Source organism: Enhydra lutris, unplaced genomic scaffold (genome assembly GCF_002288905.1).
Source record: "Enhydra lutris kenyoni isolate GAN:26980312 unplaced genomic scaffold, ASM228890v2 scaffoldscaffold28, whole genome shotgun sequence".
In the NCBI taxonomy this organism is placed as follows: Eukaryota; Metazoa; Chordata; class Mammalia; order Carnivora; family Mustelidae; genus Enhydra; species Enhydra lutris.
This window is the reverse complement of record NW_019154112.1, coordinates 15,786,656-15,807,550: the sequence shown is the minus strand read 5'-3', so window position 1 is coordinate 15,807,550 and position 20,895 is coordinate 15,786,656. Positions and strand designations below refer to the sequence as shown.

General features: G+C 35.5%; 1 protein-coding gene across 1 annotated transcript in view; it reads right to left on the bottom strand.

Moving 5' to 3' along the window:
* LOC111152227 (eyes shut homolog (Drosophila)) overlaps positions 1–20,895 on the bottom strand; it is a 1,631,332-nt gene that overhangs the window by 1,425,769 nt on the left and 184,668 nt on the right. Inside the window, 1 exon segment of the mRNA XM_022510634.1 lies at positions 20,052–20,054. Coding sequence (XP_022366342.1) covers positions 20,052–20,054 — 3 coding nt within the window.

Sequence of the window (20,895 nt, the reverse complement as noted above, 5' to 3'; positions counted from 1 at the left end):
ACATTTAAAAATGTATGATTCTAAGTAGTTTACATTATTAATTTAGCAAAAATCTACTTGTTGATATTTGAAATATATGTATACTTCTTAAGTGAATAAAGCAAGATATATAACAGTATTTTATAATAATTACCTATTATCATTATTATTAACTTGTTAGTTTAGACCGTATCAACATATCTTTAATATGATTAATAACTTCTTAAAGAGACAAATTTTTAAAGACCCCAATTATTGATTTAAATATTCATAATGTTACCAAAATTTCTATGATGTCATTTAAAATGTACAAAAATAAAATTAGGCATATATTTCTCGGGCTTACATACGTAATTCAACTATAAACTAAAATAAAATTACAAACTAAATATAAATCTAATAAAATGAAAATTACAGTAATAGTATTACTTTAACAGATGACAGTTTGTGGTTACCAAATATATACTTACAAGACCCGTGTAGGTATTCACCAATGGTATGGGTTCTTTAAATTTTAACAGGTTGAAATCTTATATAGTATAAATACATCTCAATGCTTTCACTACTTTTCTCAAAGCAAATTATGAAAACTTTCTTCGATAGAACAAGCAGGGACACTTTTGCTCTTCCTGTGACATAAATTAAACATTTATAGGTTAAATCTCCCTTTTTTTTTTTTTATTTGAGAGAGAGAGCAAGAGAGAGAATGAGCCGGAAGGGGAGAAGGGAGGAAAGGGAGAGGGAGAAGCAGACTCTTGCCAAGCAGGGAGTCCCATGCAGGGCTCAATCCTAGGACCCTGGGATCATGACCTGAGTGGGGCTTGGTCCCAGGACCCCAGGACCATGACCAGAGCTGAAGACACTTCAACTGATTAAATCACCCAGGCACCTCAGATTAAATCTCCCTTTGTGTTTTCTCATAGTCAATACAATTAACATAGTTTTTCTGCTAAAGCGAATAATCAGAAACAAATTCTAATGAATATACTGAAACTGAGTAAACTGGGGGTAAGATGGGATGCCCTGAAGATTCAGTTGTGTTTATTCTCCTTTCCTCTCCTAATTTATCTTTCTCACCTAAACACAAACACATTTTCATATTTATATTAGATATAAAATAAAAACCTAAAATATAAAGAAGGTAATATAGAACTAGTTAACCCTGAAATATATAGGTTCCCAAGAGTCTGCAGATTCCTTTTTGAGGAAAAAAAACCTGGACTTTTGTAATAACTAGTTTTATACTTTGCTCACTGCACCACTACTTGCAGCTACTCAAATATAACTAAAGTATATAAAACTCTGGTCTCTAATAAAGTCTCTCATCAAAGACACTTTCAGGACTAGTTGAAACTCCAATGTGTAAGCACTGTGAAGAAGTATCACTAAATTTTATAATGTTCTTTTGAAGACAAAACAGTACAGGTTTATATAATTATAATTGAATGCAGTTTTCTAGTAGACATTTCATGTTGGTCTCAGGCAACTAAAAGGAGTGGCTTTTGTGACAATCAACAAAAAGGGGAATTGAGAAACTTCAGTAGGAAAAAAATTTAAAGAGAAATATGGTAGTGCTATATACTACATTTGTGTTGATTGTGTGATCTTGGTTAAATGACTTATAGCCCCTTGTAAACGTGTCCTCACCTGGGGCCCCGGGCTCTCGGCTCCTCCGGCCGGAAACCGGGAGGACGCCATCTTCATTCCCGCCCTCCGGAACTCTACGGAAAGCGCTCAGGGAACAAAAGCTCCTGAAAGCAAACCCGAGCAGATTACTCAGCCAGGCCCCTGGTAAGGGCGGTGCAACTCCGCCCGGGGCAAAGACACTTGAGAATCACTACAACAGGCCCCTCCCCCAGAAGATCGACAAGAAGCCCAGCCAGGACCAAGTTCACCTACCAAGGAGTGCAGTTTCAATACCAAGGAGAGCAGCGGAATTCCAAAGGAGGAAAAAGCAAAGCACGGACCTCATGGCTTTCTCCCCATGATTCTTTAGCCTTGCAGTTAATTTAATTTTTTTTCTCTTTCAATTTATTTTTCTTCTTCTGCTAAATTTTTTTAACTTTTACCCTTTCCTTTTTTAACGTTTTTTAACTAGTTTATCTAATATATATATTCTTTTTTTCCTTTTTATTTTTTTTCTTTATTGGTTTTCTTTTTTTAATTGTTTTTTTCTTTCTTTTTTTTTTTTTTTCTTCTTTCCGAACCTCTTTTTATCCCCTTTCTCCCCCCTCACGATTTGGGATCTCTTCTGATTTGGCTAAAGCATATTTTCCTAGGGTTGTTGCCACCCTTTTAGTATTTTACTTGCTCCTTCATCTACTCTTATCTGGACAAAATGACAAGGCGGAAAAATTCACCACAAAAAAAAGAACAAGAGGCAGTACCAAAGGCTAGGGACCTAATCAATACAGACATTGGTAATATGTCAGACCTAGAGTTCAGAATGACGATTCTCAAGGTTCTAGCTGGGCTCGAAAAAGGCATGGAAGATATTAAAGCAACCCTCTCGGGAGATATAAAAGCCCTTTCTGGAGAAATAAAAGAACTAAAATCTAACCAAGTTGAAATCAAAAAAGCTATTAATGAGGTGCAATCAAAAATGGAGGCTCTCACTGCTAGGATAAATGAGGCAGAAGAAGAATTAGCAATATAGAAGACCAAATGACAGAGAACAAAGAAGCTGAGCAAAAGAGAGACAAACAGCTACTGGACGACGAGGGGAGAATTTGAGAGATAAGTGACACCATAAGATGAAACAACATTAGAATAATTGGGATTCCGGAAGAAGAGGAAACAGAGAGGGGAGCAGAAGGTATATTGGAGAGAATTATTGGAGAGAATTTCCCCAATATGGCAAAGGGAACAAGCATCAAAATCCAGGAGGTGCAGAGAACCCCCCTCAAAATCAATAAGAATAGGTCCACACCCTGTCACCTAATAGTAAAATTTACAAGTCTTAGTGACAAAGAGAAGATCCTGAAAGCAGACCGGGAAAAGAAGTCTGTAACATACAATGGTAAAAATATTAGATTGGCAGCAGACTTATCCACAGAGACCTGGCAGGCCAGAAAGAGCTGGAATGATATATTCAGAGTACTAAACGAGAAAAACATGCAGCCAAGAATACTATATCCGGCTAGGCTATCATTGAAAATAGAAGGAGAGATAAAAAGCTTCCAGGACAAACAAAAACTGAAAGAATTTGCAAATACCAAACCAGCTCTACAGGAAATATTGAAAGGGGTCCTCTAAGCAAAGAGAGACCCTAAAAGTAGTAGATCAGAAAGAAACAGAGACAATATACAATAACAGTCACCTTACAGGCAATACAATGGTACTAAATTCATATCTCTCAATATTTACCCTGAATGTTAATGGGCTAAATGCCCCAATCAAAAGACACAGGGTATCAGAATGGATAAAAAAACAAAACCCATCTATATGTTGCCTACAAGAAACTCATCTTAAACCTGAAGACACCTCCAGATTTAAAGTGAGGGGGTGGAAAAGAATTTACCATGCTAATGGACATCAGAAGAAAGCAGGAGTGGCAATCCTTATATCAGATCAATTAGATTTTAAGCCAAAGACTATAATAAGAGATGAGGAAGGACACTATATCATACTCAAAGGAGCTGTCCAACAAGAAGATCTAACAATTTTAGATATCTATGCCCCTAACATGGGAGCAGCCAACTATATAAACCAATTAATAACACAATCAAAGAAACACATCGACAATAATACAATAATAGTAGGGGACTTTAACACTCCCCTCACTGAAATGGACAGATCATCCAAGCAAAAGATCAACAAGGAAATCAAGGCCTTAAATGACACACTGGAGCAGATGGACATCACAGATATATTCAGAACATTTCATCCCAAAGCAACAGAATACACATTCTTCTCTAGTGCACATGGAACATTCTCCAGAATAGATCACATTCTCGGTCCTAAATCAGGTCTCAACTGGTATCAAAAGATTGGAATCATTCCCTGCATATTTTCAGACCACAATGCTCTGAAGCTAGAACTCAATCACAAGAGGAGATTTGGAAAGAACCCAAATACATGGAGACTAAACAGCATCCTTCTAAAGAATGAATGGGTCAACCAGGAAATTAAAGAAGAGTTGAAAAAATTCATCAAAACAAATGATAATGAAAACACAACGGTTCAAAATCTGTGGGACACAACAAAGGCAGTCCTGAGAGGAAAATATATAGCTGTACAAGCCTTTCTCAAGAAACAAGAAAGGTCTCAGGTACACAACCTAACCCTACACCTAAAAGAGCTAGAGAAAGAACAAGAAAGAAACCCTAAACCCAGCAGGAGAAGAGAAATCATAAAGATCAGAGCAGAAATCAATGAAATAGAAACCAAAAAAACAATAGAACAAATCAATGAAACTAGGAGCTGGTTCTTTGAAAGAATTAATAAGATCGATAAACCCTTGGCCAGACTTATTAAAAAGAAAAGAGAAAGGACCCAAATAAATAAAATCATGAATGAAAGAGGAGAGATCACAACTAACACCAAAGAAATACAGACAATTATAAGAACATACTATGAGCAACTCTACGCCAACAAATTTGACAATCTGGAAGAAATGGATGCATTCCTAGAGACATATAAACTACCACAACTGAACCAGGAAGAAATAGAAAGCCTCAACAGACCCCTAACCAGTAAGGAGATTGAAACAGTCATCAAAAATCTCCAAACAAACAAAAGCCCAGGGCCAGATGGCTTCCCGGGGGAATTCTACCAAACATTTAAAGAAGAACTAATTCCTATTCTCCTGAAACTGCTCCAAAAAATAGAAATGGAAGGAAAACTTCCAAACTCATTTTAGGAGGCCAGCATCACCTTGATCCCAAAACCAGACAAGGATCCCATCAAAAAAGAGAACTACAGACCAATATCCTTGATGAACACAGATGGAAAAATTCTCGCCAAAATACTAGCCAATAGGATTCAACAGTACATTAAAAGGATTATTCACCACGACCAAGTGGGATTTATTCCAGGGCTGCAAGGTTGGTTCAACATCCGCAAATCAATCAATGTGATACAACACATTAATAAAAGAAAGAACAAGAACCATATGATACTCTCAATAGATGCTGAAAAAGCATTTGACAAAGTACAGCATCCCTTCCTGATCAAAACTCTTCAAAGTGTAGGGATAGACAGCACATACCTCAATATTATCAAAGCCATCTATGACAAACCCACCGCAAATATCATTCTCAATGGAGAAAAACTGAAAGCTTTTCTGCTAAGGTCAGGAACACGGCAGGGATGTCCGTTATCACCACTGCTATTCAGCATAGTACTAGAAGTCCTAGCCTCAGCAATCAGACAACAAAAGGAAATTAAAGACATCCAAATTGGCAAAGAAGAAGTCAAACTATCACTCTTCGCAGATGATATGATACTATATGTGGAAAACCCAAAAGACTCCACTCCAAAACTGCTAGAACTTGTACAGGAATTCAGTAAAGTGTCAGGATATAAAATCAATGCCCAGAAATCAGTTGCATTTCTCTACACCAACAACAAGACAGAAGAAAGAGAAATTAAGGAGTCCATCCCATTTACAATTGCACCTAAAACTATAAGATACCTAGGAATAAATCTAACCAAAGAGACTAAGAATCTATACTCAGAAAACTATAAAGTACTCATGAAAGAAATTGAGGAAGACACAAAGAAATGGAAAACTGTTCCATGCTCCTGGATTGGAAGAATAAATATTGTGAAAATGTCTATGCTACCCAAAGCAATCTACACATTTAATGCAGTTCCTATCAAAGTACCATCCATTTTTTTCAAAGAAATTGAACAAATAATCCTAAAATTTATATGGAACCAGAAAAGACCTCGAATAGCCAAAGGAATATTGAAAAAGAAAGCCAAAGTTGGTGGCATCACAATTCCGGACTTCAAGCTCTATTACAAAGCTGTCATCATCATGACAGCATGGTACTGGCACAAAAACAGACACATAGATGAATGGAACAGAATAGAGAGCCCAGAAATAGACCCTTAACTCTATGGTCAACTAATCTTCGACAAAGCAGGAAAGAATATCCAATGGAAAAAAGACAGCCTCTTCAACAAATGGTGTTGGGAAAATTGGACAGCCACATGCAGAAAAATGAAATTGGATCATTTCCTTACACCGCACATGAAAATAGACTCAAAATGGATGAAGGACCTCAATGTGAGAAAGAAATCCATCAAAATCCTTGAGGAGAACACAGGCAGCAACCTCTTCGTCCTCAGCCGCAGCAACATCTTCCTAGGAACATCGCCAAAGGCAAGGGAAGCAAGTGCAAAAATGAACTATTGGGATTTTATCAAGATCAAAAGCTTTTGCACAGCAAAGGAAACAGTTAACAAAACCAAAAGACAACTGACAGAATGGGAGAAGATATCTGCAAATGACATATCAGATAAAGGGTTAGTGTCCAAAATCTATAAAGAACTTAGCAAACTCAACATCCAAAGAACAAATAATCCAATCAAGAAATGGGCAGAGGACATGAACAGACATTTCTGCAAAGAAGACATCCAGATGGCCAACAGACACATGAAAAAGTGCTCCACATCACTCAGCATCAGGGAAATACAAATCAAAACCACAATGAGATATCACCTCACACCAGTCAGAATGGCTGAAATTAACAAGTCAGGAAATGACAGATGCTGGCGAGGATGCGGAGAAAGGGGAACCCTCCTACACTGTTGGTGGGAATGCAAGCTGGTGCAACCACTCTGGAAAACAGCATGGAGGTTCCTCAAAATGTTGAAAATAGAACTACCCTATGACCCAGCAATTGCACCTCTGGGTATTTACCCTAAAGATACAAACGTAGTGATCCGAAGGGGCACGTGCACCCGAATGTTTATAGCAGCAATGTCTACAATAGCCAAACTATGGAAAGAACCTAGATGTCCATCAACAGACGAATGGATAAAGAAGATGTTGTATATATACACAATGGAATACTATGCAGCCATCCAAAGAAATGAAATCTTGCCATTTGCGACGACGTGGATGGAACTAGAGGGTATCATGCTTAGCAAAATCAGTCAATCGGAGAAAGACAACTATCATATGATCTCCCTGATATGAGGGAGAGGAGATGCAACATGGGGGGTTAAGGGGGTAGGAGAAGAGTAAATGAAACAAAATGGGATTGGGAGGGAGACAAACCATAAGTGACTCTTAATCTCACAAAACAAACTGAGGGTTAATGGGGGGAGGGGGGTTGGGAGAGGGGGGGTGGGATTATGGACATTGGGGAGGGTATGTGCTATGGTGAGTGCTGTGAAGTGTGTAAACCTGGCGATTCACAGACCTGTACCCCTGGGGATAAAAATGTATTATATGTTTATAAAAAAAAAAAAAAAAAAAAGTGTCCTCACCTGTACAGCCGTGATAATAATGGTATGTCCATGCAATGGTATGTTCATCTAAGATAACCATAAAGTTTAATATGGCAATGTTTGTAAAATGTTTAAAATTAATAAACTCTTCTGTTTAGGTCCTACTATTAATACTGGGATACTATCATATAAATTCTTCATTTTCTGAACTAGTAATCATACATGAAATGACTTATAGGTATGAAAGAAAGGTGTATGATATGCACTATTTGATGAATGAACTACCACATCTAACTGATTAGTTGCCATTTTTTAAATTATTTATTTGTTTGACAGACAGAGATCACAAGTAGGCAGAGAGAGAGAGAGAGGAGAAGCAGGCTCCCCGCTGAGTAGAGAGCCCCATGCGGGGCTCCATTCCAGGACCCTGGGATCATGACCTGAGCCAGAGGCAGAGAGGCTTTAACCCACTGAGCCACCCAGGCACCCCGTAGTTGCCATTTTAGAAAGAGTCACATCATGGTAAAGATTAAGACAGTAAAAATTACTAAAATATTTCTAATGATTACAAAAAGAGTCTTGTAAAACCCTGGAGCTACATTTCCCTTTCAATTATCAAAATTAGTTCATAATATAATAGCTTTAGTTATACTTCTATATATTAGGAAACATTTATTTTATATCAAAATTCTATTTATGTAGGTCATTCGTAGTACAGAATCACACAACTTTCAAGACTGACAATGTGAATACTCTCTTTTATAAAAGACCGGTAGCTATTTTTGTTCATATTTTTCTAATTCCTTTGTTATATTTTCTACATTCAAATAGTATCATATACAGATGATTAAGAAAAAAGCCATATGATCCTTTTAAAATATTACAATTTAATATTATATCCAATATTATAACATAGCATAGTACAGTATTTAGGATGGGCACATCAATATACTAATCAATAACACTAGAAGTAATTTTCACCCATTTTGTGTTAATATTTCATTGTATCCCTTGCCAGAAGAAATCATCCACAACAACATCATCATGCTTTTTCTGAAAACATCAGATTTTGGTATCTGAATTCCTGGGTTTGAACTGTAGGTCTGATGCATACTGATTCTGTGATCTTATTCAAATTACTAGACTTCTTTAATCATGATTTCCCATTTGTAAAACAAAAGCTAATGCCTCCTCAGTGTGTGTGTGTGAGATTGAGAGAGACATAGAGAGAGGACAAGAGTGTTTAAGTGTAATAACGTGCATGAAAGCACTTAAAAAATAATAATCCAAAATAATGTTATTATTATTAATATGATAACCATATTCATGGTCATTATCTTGAACTCCTCCAAAAAGAAAATTAAACCACAGATCAAAAATTCCCAGTGTTAATGGTTTTGACAATGGTAAAGATAACTACATATTGGCTACATAATTCATTTCCTACACAATTTCATTCGATGTGATTAATAATACACAAGAATAGGAAATGTCCAAGTTATAATAGCAAAAGTGAGATGGACAGATATACAGAAATGTAGCTACTATGAGACTACTATGGGAGGTCAGTTACATGGTTTAATGGAAATAAAAGTACAAGGATTTTATTAATATTCTTGACAAAATATTCTTGGAAGAATTACTGAACTACATACTGCTGCCATGTTCTTCTTATAATGGAACAAAAAAGAACTGAGGACATCATAGGCTTACTAAAATTGTATTTTTCCAAAACTGTAGTAACACATTTTCCCTCTAGAATATCTACTTTAAATTCCTGATAGTGGTTTCCTAAAACATGTAAAAATAAGTATACAAAGACGTATTCTCTTCAAATAGTTATTCACCTTTAAATCATGAAGAAAGTATCAGATTCATGTTAAAATGGTACATAATAATTGTTTTTATTGGCTTTAAAGATTTTGAAATGCAATTTTATTCATAAGAAAATTTTAAAATTTGCACATCACTATTGATTCATTCTGCTTAATGAATTCTTAATGGCATTATCAAAAGAAGACATTAAATATGAATTATGAATTAGATAAATTTAGGGTATTTATTTGAATTAAAGTGGCCATTTATTTGTGCCTTTATTGTTAATCTTCTTCATGCATGTTACACATATAATTATTATTTTACATTAGCAACATTTCACATCATGTCCTAATGCTTAGTATATACTTTTATTCTTTTTCTATTCTGCACTAGAAAGTCAGTAACAAATGGGAAGTTTATAGATATTACAGAGTTGGGTGTATTTCAGAACTCATAATCTGACCCAGATCTTACTGCTTTTTACCAAGAATCACTTCATTTTCTCTTTTCCTTTGGTCTAATTTTTAACATAACTACATTTTACAGTTCTTCATAAAATTTCTCATCTGTAGTTTTTGCTCCTTCTGACAGAACTATTTCAGGGGTTTCCATCCACAATATATTGTATTTCTACTTATCAACTAAGGAAATCCTAGAATCACTCTTCTGTTCTTATGTGCCATATTTATGGTTCTACACTTGATTGATTCTTTCAACATAGATGGAAGGTATTTCTCAAAGGTCTGTCTGTGATTATCTAATCTTGCTTGGATAAAGGATGAGTAAATCAGGTGTCAGCTTGTATTTTAGGGATTGCTTTTACAGAGTATGGACTCCTTCTCTAATACCCTTTGTTAAAAAGAACCACATGCAATAACAAAGTTATAGGATCAGATATAAAGTGTACTTCAGGTTAAATTTTTTTAAAAAATTAAATATTTTACCAATCAGCAAAAATCCTATGGAGAGTTTAAAATAAACATTTAAGTGGATTACCTGCACAATGGCTCTACTCCATTATTTTTTTTAAAGACTTTATTTGAGAGAAAAGAGAGAAAGAGAGCGAACACAAGCAGGGAGAGGGCCAGAGAGAGACAGAAAGGGAGAAGCAAACTCCCTAATGAACTGGATCCTAGGGCCCCGAGATCATGACCTGAGCTGAAGGCAGATGCTTAACCGACTGTGCCACCTAGGCACCTCTGGGTCTACTCCATTATTAAAAATAACTTTACGTGTAAAATTACTAAATATCATTTTTAACAGTCTTATTGAGAAATCTAATGCATATACCACTTTACCTAAAGTGTTCAATTTGGGGTTTTTTCAGCATATTCAGAAATCTATCCAATCATTATCACACATCTAATTTTAGAATATTTTTGTCAACATAAAAAGAACTTATGAGGGGCACCTGGGTGGCTCAGTGGGTTAAAGCCTCTGACTTCAGCTCAGGTCATGATCCCAGGGTCCTGGAATCGAGCCCCGCATCGGGCTCTCTGTTCAGCAGGGAGCCTGCTTCCTCCTCTCTCTCTCTGCCTGCCTCTCTGCCTACTTGTGATCTCTGTCTGTCAAATAAATTAAAAAAAAAAAAAAAAAAAGAACTTATGAGTCTTTAGTCTCCATATACTTCATATTTAGGCAACCATGCACCTAGTTTTTTATAATTATAGATTTTCCTCTTCCGGATACATCATATGGATGGTAACAAATAATAAACGGTCTTTGTGACTCTCTTTTTCTTAATGTGAGTGTGTGTGTGTGTGTGTGTGTGTGTGTGTGTACATTTTTTTTTTTTTTTTCAAAATATGGGCCTTCTTGGTGTCAGTTTTTATTCTCTGTTTTTCCCTCTATGTTTAGGTAATGTTTTCCTGCTTTTATTCATGTCTAAAATTTTTGTTGTTAACTGGACATTTTAGATAATATTGTAGCAACTCTAAATGATTCACACTCCTCCCAACTCAGGCATTTTTGTCTTTATTATTTCTCTGCCTGCTTCTTTAATGACTTGGATGAGCTATTTTAATGAAGTCTATTTCCCTTACAGTGTGAAGCCTTTGATGTTTCTCCTCAGGGGTTATAAACTTGGACTTTCACAGTCTTCCTGACATAGTTTCACTAACTATGACAAAAATTTTAACTGAACTCTGAATCTTTTTTTTTAATCTCTCAACTGAGTTTTTGAATGATTTGCTACTACTGGAATCACATTGATGAGTTGTCCTCTACTAAGTGCTAACTGATTATCTGGTGTTTCAACAACATTCTGGGGACATAAACTGTTCCACATTCTGATCCAACTAAAGTTGTGTTCCTTTCAGAGACTAAGTGTTACCAGGCTTGAGGTTTTCTCCAACCTTGGAAGGGCTCCTCTTAGCTGTCACTTTTACTTTTCTCTCTATTCAACTTCTACCTGGTCTTGTATTTTATCCCCTCTCAGTTACTCTCAACCAAAATCTCCAATGTTTTCCACACATCTTTATGTATGAATTCCAGCCCCGCCCCTCCCAAAAGTCACACCCTTCTAAGGAAACTGTTGATGGTTCTCTTGTTATGGATTACTTTTCAACCTAGTTAGAACCTCTGTCCTTCTGCATTGAAGGTGAGGAAGGAGACAGAGACCTATTTCTCTTGGATTATTATGATCCCTGTTCTACAAGCAAGGCATTGAGCGCTTTAGTAGCCATTAGTTTTCTTCCATTTGGAATGAAATGATCAAACTCTATGAGTAAACTGTGGTTTCAGAGGTGGAGACCCAGTATTCTCAGCCTGCTTCACCTGGGGAAGAGCCTCCACCTTTACGAATGGAGGTTGAGGGGGTCAGGAAGAGCTCCCTGCAAAGAATAGAGTATCTATTGGAATAAAATTCTTACAACATAGCTGCAGGGACCAGAGAAATTTGTGGCCTACCCATGCCAGGATGAAACTGTAGCTTTGGAATGGGAATTATGGGAAGAAGGAGCTGTTATTCTGATGACTTTCTATCACACTTAACTAGGTTGAAAGGAAAGAGAAGGTAAGGGAGCAAACATGCTCAAATGCCAAGACTCTGCCCCTTCTTACTAAGAGTTGAAAGACGTTTCTCCCTTTCCTATATGCCTTGAAGACAATTTTGAGAGAGTTGTTTGTTTAATAAAGAACTCACAGTGCCATTATGGAAGTTTCTCCCTAGACCAATGGTTGTGGGATTTCTTCTTATTTTGCTAGTTTTTATTGCCAAATAATATAATTTATATTTTAGTAGCATACTTGTCAGAATGACTATTACCAAAAAGATAAGAACAAGTGTTATTGGTGCTATAAAAAGATAATAACAAGGATATAGAGAAAAGGGAATCTTCTGCATTGTTAGGAATGTAAATTGGTGCCACCTCTATGGAAGACAGTATGGAGCCTCCTCAAATAATTGAAAATAGAACCACCATATGATCCAACAATTCTATTTTTAAGTATTTATCTGAGGAAAATGAAACTACTAATTTGAAAAAAATATATATGTACCCCATGATCACTGCAACATTACTAACGACAGCCAAGGCACAGAAGCAACCTAAGTGTCCACTGATTTATGAATGAATGGATAAGTAACGTGTGTGTGTGTGTGTGTGTGTGTGTGCATGCGCGTGCATGCATGTATGTATATATATAACAAAATATCATTTGGCCATAAAAATGAAGGAAATCTTGGCATTTGCAACAACATGGATGGACCTTGAGGGCATTATGGTAAGCAAAATAAGTCAGATAGAAGATGACAACATGTAATGAACTTGTATGTAAAATCAAAAACAACAACAACAAAAAACAAGCCCCAGAGAACAGATTGGTGGTAAGAGGCAGGGGGTAGGAGGTTAGAGAAATAGTAAATGGGTTTTTTTCATTTTTTGGATTTTTTTTAGTTTAAATGAGCTGAATAATTTTATTTTAAAAATAGTTTTTGAGCCAATAAAGGTAAGTTCACTCCCTATCATTGTTATAGTTCTTCTGCCTCCACACCTTGACCTGTGCTGAGAGGAGCCTATTTAAGCCTTGCTCTGATGAACAGCAATAGGTAGAGGTTGTCATGTAAGACAGATGAAGCTCATCCCTAGGAAGGTTGGCTATTTCTCAATTAACTTTAGCCATGAGTTACAGCAAAGCAACTAAAAAAGAGGGTCAATGAGGGATCATTACCATTACATATATATTTCTGTCTTCTTGAGACAGATGACCATATTGTGAAACTGTCATGTGAACAGTGATATTTATTAGGAGAGATCACTGTTGGAAGATTTATTTTTGTCTCTTTATACAGATTAGTACATCTTCTTTTCTCTAATAGAGTTCTGTTAATAGAATTTCACCAAGTGAGTTTGCTAGAGAGAGCTTAAAATTTACCCTACCTGCAAATGAGCACATAAATCATTCTTTAAAAACCTACTAGAAATATCTCCTTAAATAATTTATTTGTTCATATTACTTTTATTCAAAAAGTTCATACTGTTCCATAATGAATATACTCATAGCTTGATTTCCACATTAATTATAAAAACTTATTTCCTCTGTAATACCTATCTTTTGCTATGGTCATATTGAAATATTCATCACTCAGATATATGTGTTTCATTATTCCTATATGTATGGTCTTTAGACATACTGGAGTCTAATCAAAATGATTTGGCTTATTAAATTTCCATTACTTTAGCATAAAAATAATATAAATATTTAGAAATAATGTCATAAAAATGTTAACATTACACTGCTGCCACACTTTTATTAAATGTTCTACCTATTAAAATATTCCCTTGATCTCCTGTTGAACAGTGCTGAGAATCTAAGTTTATCACATATTAGAATTATGTCAGTACATTATACATGGCACTGCTAAAAGGCAGACATGAACTTGCTACTACAGCAGATCAAAACATACCAAAAAAAAACCCAAAAAAACCTAACATGTAAAAAAGAAAATAAAACTTAGCAAATAGAATATTCTGATCCTGTTTATTTAAAAAAAAATATGCAGTGGAAGATATAATCCAAGTTCAATGTCTATCTGAATTTACCTATTTTTCAAATATGTAGCCAACTTTAATTTACCCATGCGTTGAAGGTAACAGTAATATGGATAATTATTAACCCGGGTATTAACAAAAATGAATTTATATTTCATTCACAATCACAAGTCACATACAACTGCTGGTTTCAGAAGAGGCTGTACTTCAGCTTGTTATTCTTCTCTCCACATCTCTATAGCCCTTTGCATATATGTACTTTCTCATAGTTTTTCTCTACTGCTCTCCTGAACTACGTTTTAAGGATGAGAAAATTGTTTTTCCTCTTCTTCCTTTTTTGTCTTCCAAATTACATATCACCAGCATTCAGCATTTTCCTAAAGTTAGAAATCAGTAGATTGAACGCCTCCCTCCCCTCCAAAAAGGGGATTTAGGGTAGTAGGGTGAATGGATATTTATGGTTTGTTAAATCTGCAAATCTTGTGTTAAACATTTTGTTGTTGTTGTTGCTTCTGGTGTTCATTTTTATCTCATAATCTCAGGGCCATTAATGGACTCTTTTTTTGTTGCAAATTTTTGGGAGAGCAAAATAATGCAGAATTTATTTAACAACAGAATTTATTTTTTGAGTTCTGAAAAACATACTTGGGGTAATACTTACCTTGACATAACTGAAACTATGCCCTACCAAAACACTTCTCTTTTCATTTTTACTTTCCATATCTTTTATTCCTCTCAATCCAGTGAGAATGAAGGGCTTTCAAATGCATAAGTAGCATGTGTGAGATATATAAACTTATTTTTATTTTGTTTAACCTCATTTTCTGCAGTTCATGAAATGGTATTAACCCATACTTATGACAGCTATCACTGAGTGTTAACTATGTGCCTATGTGTGTAGTAAGCACTATGAATAGATTATTCCATTGATTCTTCATCTTAGTGTTATGTTATAATTATTGGGCTTATTCTCACTTTGGTGGTAATAAAACCAAGGTGCAGATGGTATAAATGATCTTCCAAGTCTATATGATGAATATGAAAATGTTTAGGGAGAGATATGCAATACATCAAGAAAACTGGGTCATCAGTAAGTGTTTGTTGAATAAAGAAAAAACTGTTATTTTGTGGCATTACTCTATTATTGATGTCTTATGATATGGTAGAGAACAAAATCAAAGCAACCAAAAGCATTTTATTTGGATGTAGGCTTCAATGTAGTTTTCTATCAATTATTACAGTTATATCCACAGTGAGTCAGTCTGCCTAACAAAAGCTTTGTAGTCACTGGGAAAACAGTCCCTACCAATATATATATTTTTTTTCTTTTTCTCTCTTTTGCCTACCCTCAACATCCTCTCATTTCTTCATATTGTCTTTTCTGAATGCAGCTAAAACATAGTATATCTTACTAGGATCTCCTGGCATTCATATTGGAGATGGCTCCCCACCTCCCACCATGTGTACAAACACACATTTCTGAATTGAAACATTTAAAATATTGGGGAGCCTCGTGGCTCAGGTGGTTAAGCACTGACTATTGATTTCAGCTCAGGTCACCATCTCAGGGTCCTGAGACTGAGCCTTGTGTCAGCTCCAGCTAAAGCCTGGAGCCTGCTTAGGATCCTCTGTCTCCCTCTCCCTCTGTCCCTTCCTGACCCACCCCCTCTCAAAACAAACAAAAACTAAAACTACAACAACAACAACAACAACACCTTTCAAAATATCAAAGAACAATGGCAAGGTATATAATGTGCTTCCAGGCCATCTTCAAAAAAAAAAAAAAATTATTTCGTATCCTGTGACAAGCATATTTTCAAATACATTTTTTAATGTTATAACCATACAGCAAAATCAAAAGGCTAGAATAAATTGTGAAAAGAAAAGAACTAAAAATCTCCACTATTTCAGGAATTATTCTCTCAATCCCAGGTCTCACTGGAGAAAATATAATGTGATAATGTGAAAACAGGCAAATAGTTCACAGGGTAATTTTATACTTTAAAATAAGTATTCCATAGCCGATTTGTTACTCTTACAACTGAAGCCTGTGACTAAGCTGCAGATGCGGCAAATAAATAAGCCGTGCCATAGGCTCTCCAGATTTTAAAAAGGAAAATGTTCTTTACTAAAAATGCATTAGGAATGACTGCTGTCTGCCTTTCTTAAAGCCTCAGAACAAGTCCTTAAATGATGAGTACTTACTAACGATGTTCCTTGTAATATTTAGAAGTTGTAACATTTTAAATTCAAATGGAATATTCAATCCATACGTTTACTAGTGTTTCTGGTAACCATTGAAAAAAAAAGCAAAAAAACAAAAAAAAAACCCTAAAATGTTGTAACTTGGATTCGAATGACTTTCTTTTCCCTATTTTGAAATATATCCATGTTATGTCAATTTTTTAAAAAGTATTTTTAAAAAGACAAAAGCAGCTAAAATAGCATCAATTTTTTTTTTTTAAGATTTCATTTATTTGAGAGAGAGAGAGAGAGAGTGAGCAAGAGAGAGAGCATTAGTAGTAGGAGCAGCAGTGGGAGAGGGAGAAGCGGACTTCCCTCTGCAGGGAGCCTAAGGTGGGGCTTGATCCCAAGACCCCAGGATCATAACCTGAACAGAAGGCAGACACTTAACCAACTGAGCCACATAGGTGCTCCAGCATCAATTCTTAAACATCAATTTTATTTTTATCCTAAGCATCTGAAAACTCTCACTAGATTTAATTACCAAACTCCAAATGGCTATTTATTGGACCACATATTAACAAACAGTGTAGAAAAGTTTACTAAATCAGTTTATTTTGATTGTTAATTTAAGATTTGAAATCTAGTATCTATGACCAGAACCTGTTAATGGTCCTGGATCATTAGATTATAGGTCATTTCATAGGATCAATGAAAAATATTTTCTATATGACAGAAAAACATTGATATACATGCTATTATTCAGGCTTTGGCTTTTCATGCCTCCATACTGTAGTGCCTAGAGTATTGTGTGAATGATGAGACTTAGACCTTCATCAGCATCTAATAGCAGCAGCAGCATCTGTTTGTTTAAACTAGTTCTCAAGGTTTTGACTCACAGTGCCTAATTTTATTGTTATTATTAAAAGTGATCTAACCATATTAATGTTTTTGATATTGTCTCATATTTAAATAATTACTATGTTCCTAAATTCTAATTTAAATTTCCAACATCAAATCTCCTTGGTGTGTGATAAAGGTGGCTTTAATGATTTTAATCAAATAATTGAGAGCACACTTGAAAATAAGCTTTGCAATGTGGAAGTATATGGTCATAAGAGTAAAGAAAAATATATTATTTCTAAAAGGTTCCATAGGGGCAATTAATTATGTTATCTTGTATATCATAATTTGGCATCTAGCTCTTAGAATATGAGCTTAAAAATCTGATTTCATCAGCAAGATAAATTGTAACAATAACAACAATAAATCACAGAGCATTAATAGCATATATTAGCATCAGACAGTAGTACTACTCCCACTTTACGGATGAGAAAATTTAAACAAGGAGGTCAAACTATTGTCCTTCTCCTCACCCCCACCAAGTTAACGTCAAAACTAAGCAATTACAGAAACTCAGAATATTTTATCTCCTCCCATGCACATAACCTTACCTTCTGTGATGGTGAGTTGGAAGTAAAAAGGGACATTTCCCATGTTCCTTGTTTCTAATTTAATAATCATCAGAGAATACCTCAAAGTCTATTACACTTACTTTTTTTTTTTTTTAAGAGAGTGGGAGGAGGAGCAGAGGACGAGGAAGAGAGAATCTTAAGCAAGCTCCATGCTTCAGCACGTGACCCTGAGATCATAACCTGAGCTGAAATCAAGATTAGACACTTAACTGATTGAGCCACCCAGGTGACCCTCTACTACATTTAAAGAATAGTGTCCAGTCTCCTTTGCTCCAGCCTCAGGAAACTTGGAATGTACATGTCTTAGTTTGTGCTGTGGCCTACCTGTGGTCATTTATTCATTTAATTGGAGATACATAGTCTTTTAAAGTAGAAATCAGAGCATCTCAAAATTGCTTCTCACTTCATAGTAAAGGCCAAAGTCCTTAGTACTCTGTTAGGCCACAGAGTTTCCCCAACCTCTCTAACCTGCTTTCCTACCACCTTCTCTCTCCTGATCACTTATGTCCAGCCATACAATCTTCTTTGCTTGTTCTTGAATATGCCAAATGCTTACCTGCTTTAGAACCTGTGCTTTCTGTGTCTGTCTCTTTCTTCAGATACCTATTTTCTCACTTCCTTCAGATGTCTTCCTAGTGTCAACTTATCCAAGATGCCTTCATATAGGACACCCATACTCAATCCCCCTTTCTTGCTTTATTTTCTCAGCAGCACCTTTTGATCCCTAATTTGTGATCTATTTGTTGTTTTGATTACTGTTTGTCTCCTCTAGTAGATTAAGACCTCTAGCAGAACTATAACTATATTATCATCTCCTATTGCATTTCCAGTGCAGAGAATATTATATAGTAAATGATGAACACTTAAAAATTCTTTAAAGGATGAACTATGGGAGAAAATACATTCCCATTCAATAAACTCATTATGTGTTTTAACCTAATTATCAGACACAATAGCACCTATGTAACCCCTAGAAGAAATGGAGATTAGAATACATTTCCTCTTGTTAATCTCTAATTTTGTCTAAAAATTATTTTTCTTTTCTACCATGTCTATACCTATTTTTCTTTATAGCTACCCAGTCACTAATATTTTCTACATTAAAAAGAATTCTAAAATAATACCAGAATAACATGTTACCAATGTTATTTTTATGTTTTATAACAATATTAGTTTGAGAGATCTTATTGATCATGCTTATTTTGGAAAAAGAAAAGAAAAAGTTTACATGTATTATAAAATCTATATAAAATATTAAAAAACATACATTTGTGATTCTTGATTGCTTACAATTTCCCTAATGATGTACTCTGTAAAAAAAAAAAAAGAAGAAGAAGAAGAAGAAGAAGAAGGACACTCAGATTTTTTTTTTCCCCTCCAGCTGGTTTTGGCAGCTCAATTTGAACACTCCCCAGAGAGATCTCAGACATTTATGCAGTTTAATGGTCTACTATTATTAAGCCAGAGATATTTTACTTTGTTGTGATTGCCATAAATACTGCATTAACATTTGAATAATAGGCAATTTCACTGAGAATGTATCAATGTATTTTTTAGTGAATTAATCTATATCTCTTTCCTACAATGTGCTTATTGATGCACGATAAATGCAGTAATAACGATAATAAATCATCAAACATTCTAGCAGACTGTCAGGGAGGGGAGGTGGGGGGTGCACAGAATTGAGCTTGTTGAGAGACATTTCAATGCAGGAGAAATGACATGTGTCATACCATCCCACAGTGAGATGACAGAACACATGGGGATGGCTGAATATCAGCAATGTGTACAAGCCTGACATGATTGGAGCCTCTGGTTGTGTTTCAGGTTACCCTATGTAACACAGTAATACTCGGTTCATTAAAACAGCAGTAAAATCCTATAGGAGATATTTTATCTAGGATAAAAGAGAGGAAAACAATGTAGGGAAAAAAAAACAAAAATCATATTCCCCTATAAATCATATCTCCCAGCCATCTATAAGAACACCAGAAATTAGGGTGATAAATACCCAGGGCAGCAAAAAACAAAGAAACAAAGAAACAAACAAAAAACTCATGGTGTGATTGCTTTGACTGGATTGGAAATAAAGGGTTAGACCACTGAGAGCCACATTAAAAGAATTTATTAAAGAAAAAAATTGTTAAATTTTAAAAATTTTTAAAAAGCATTTATTATACCAATAATAAGCAAGCTGAACTGGCTACTATAGCAAAAGAGTTGATAACCGAATGGCATCTTTCATGATATAGTGATTTAATTATTTGTATTGTTAGAGGAGAGACCCCTTAGGAGAATCATGAGGAAGTCCGCACGGGAGATGTTCAAGTGTTGGGCCACTGGGGTGAAGACAGTGAGAGCTACAGAAGATACCTGACTCAGAGTAGGAAAGAAGATACCTAATGATCAGATAAAATACTGAAACCCTTATCCCCACTTTTTTCCCTTTTTTCCTTTTTTTTCCTTAATCTGTGCACTAGCCCCTAAGCAATTCTATGGGGTGGTAGCAGCTGATGGTAACGCTAACTGTGCTAGTGAGTTCTCTGAGAAAGCAGAACTTTCTATTTGCTAAAGCTGTGATTCCAACAGGGTGGACCATCTACTTACTGCCCCTCCTCTTTCCCCTTCTCTGCCCTTTTTGCTGCTTGATCCCAGATATTCAATCACTAAAATATAGAATACTGTAACTACATCCCAGATTTTAGACAAAAGGAATGAAAAAGGGGATTCCAGGGAACGAGAACACACAAGAGAGGTGACAGAGAGGGAGGTCAGTAAAATGACATCATCAAATTTTTAATAAACACCTGGACTTACTTCTAAGCTGCACGATATGGGTCTGATCCTATTCAGCATACCAAATAAAAGAATTTGACTAACAAACAGAACACCACTCATATCCCAGATTGTCTACTGCTGGTACACACTCAAGACACATCTTAGTAGTACAACAGAACCTTTGAATAACCTACAGAAGGCCAGTTGGGTAGACCTAACCAGATCAACTGCTTGCTAAAACAACAACAAAACAATATTCTCAACAG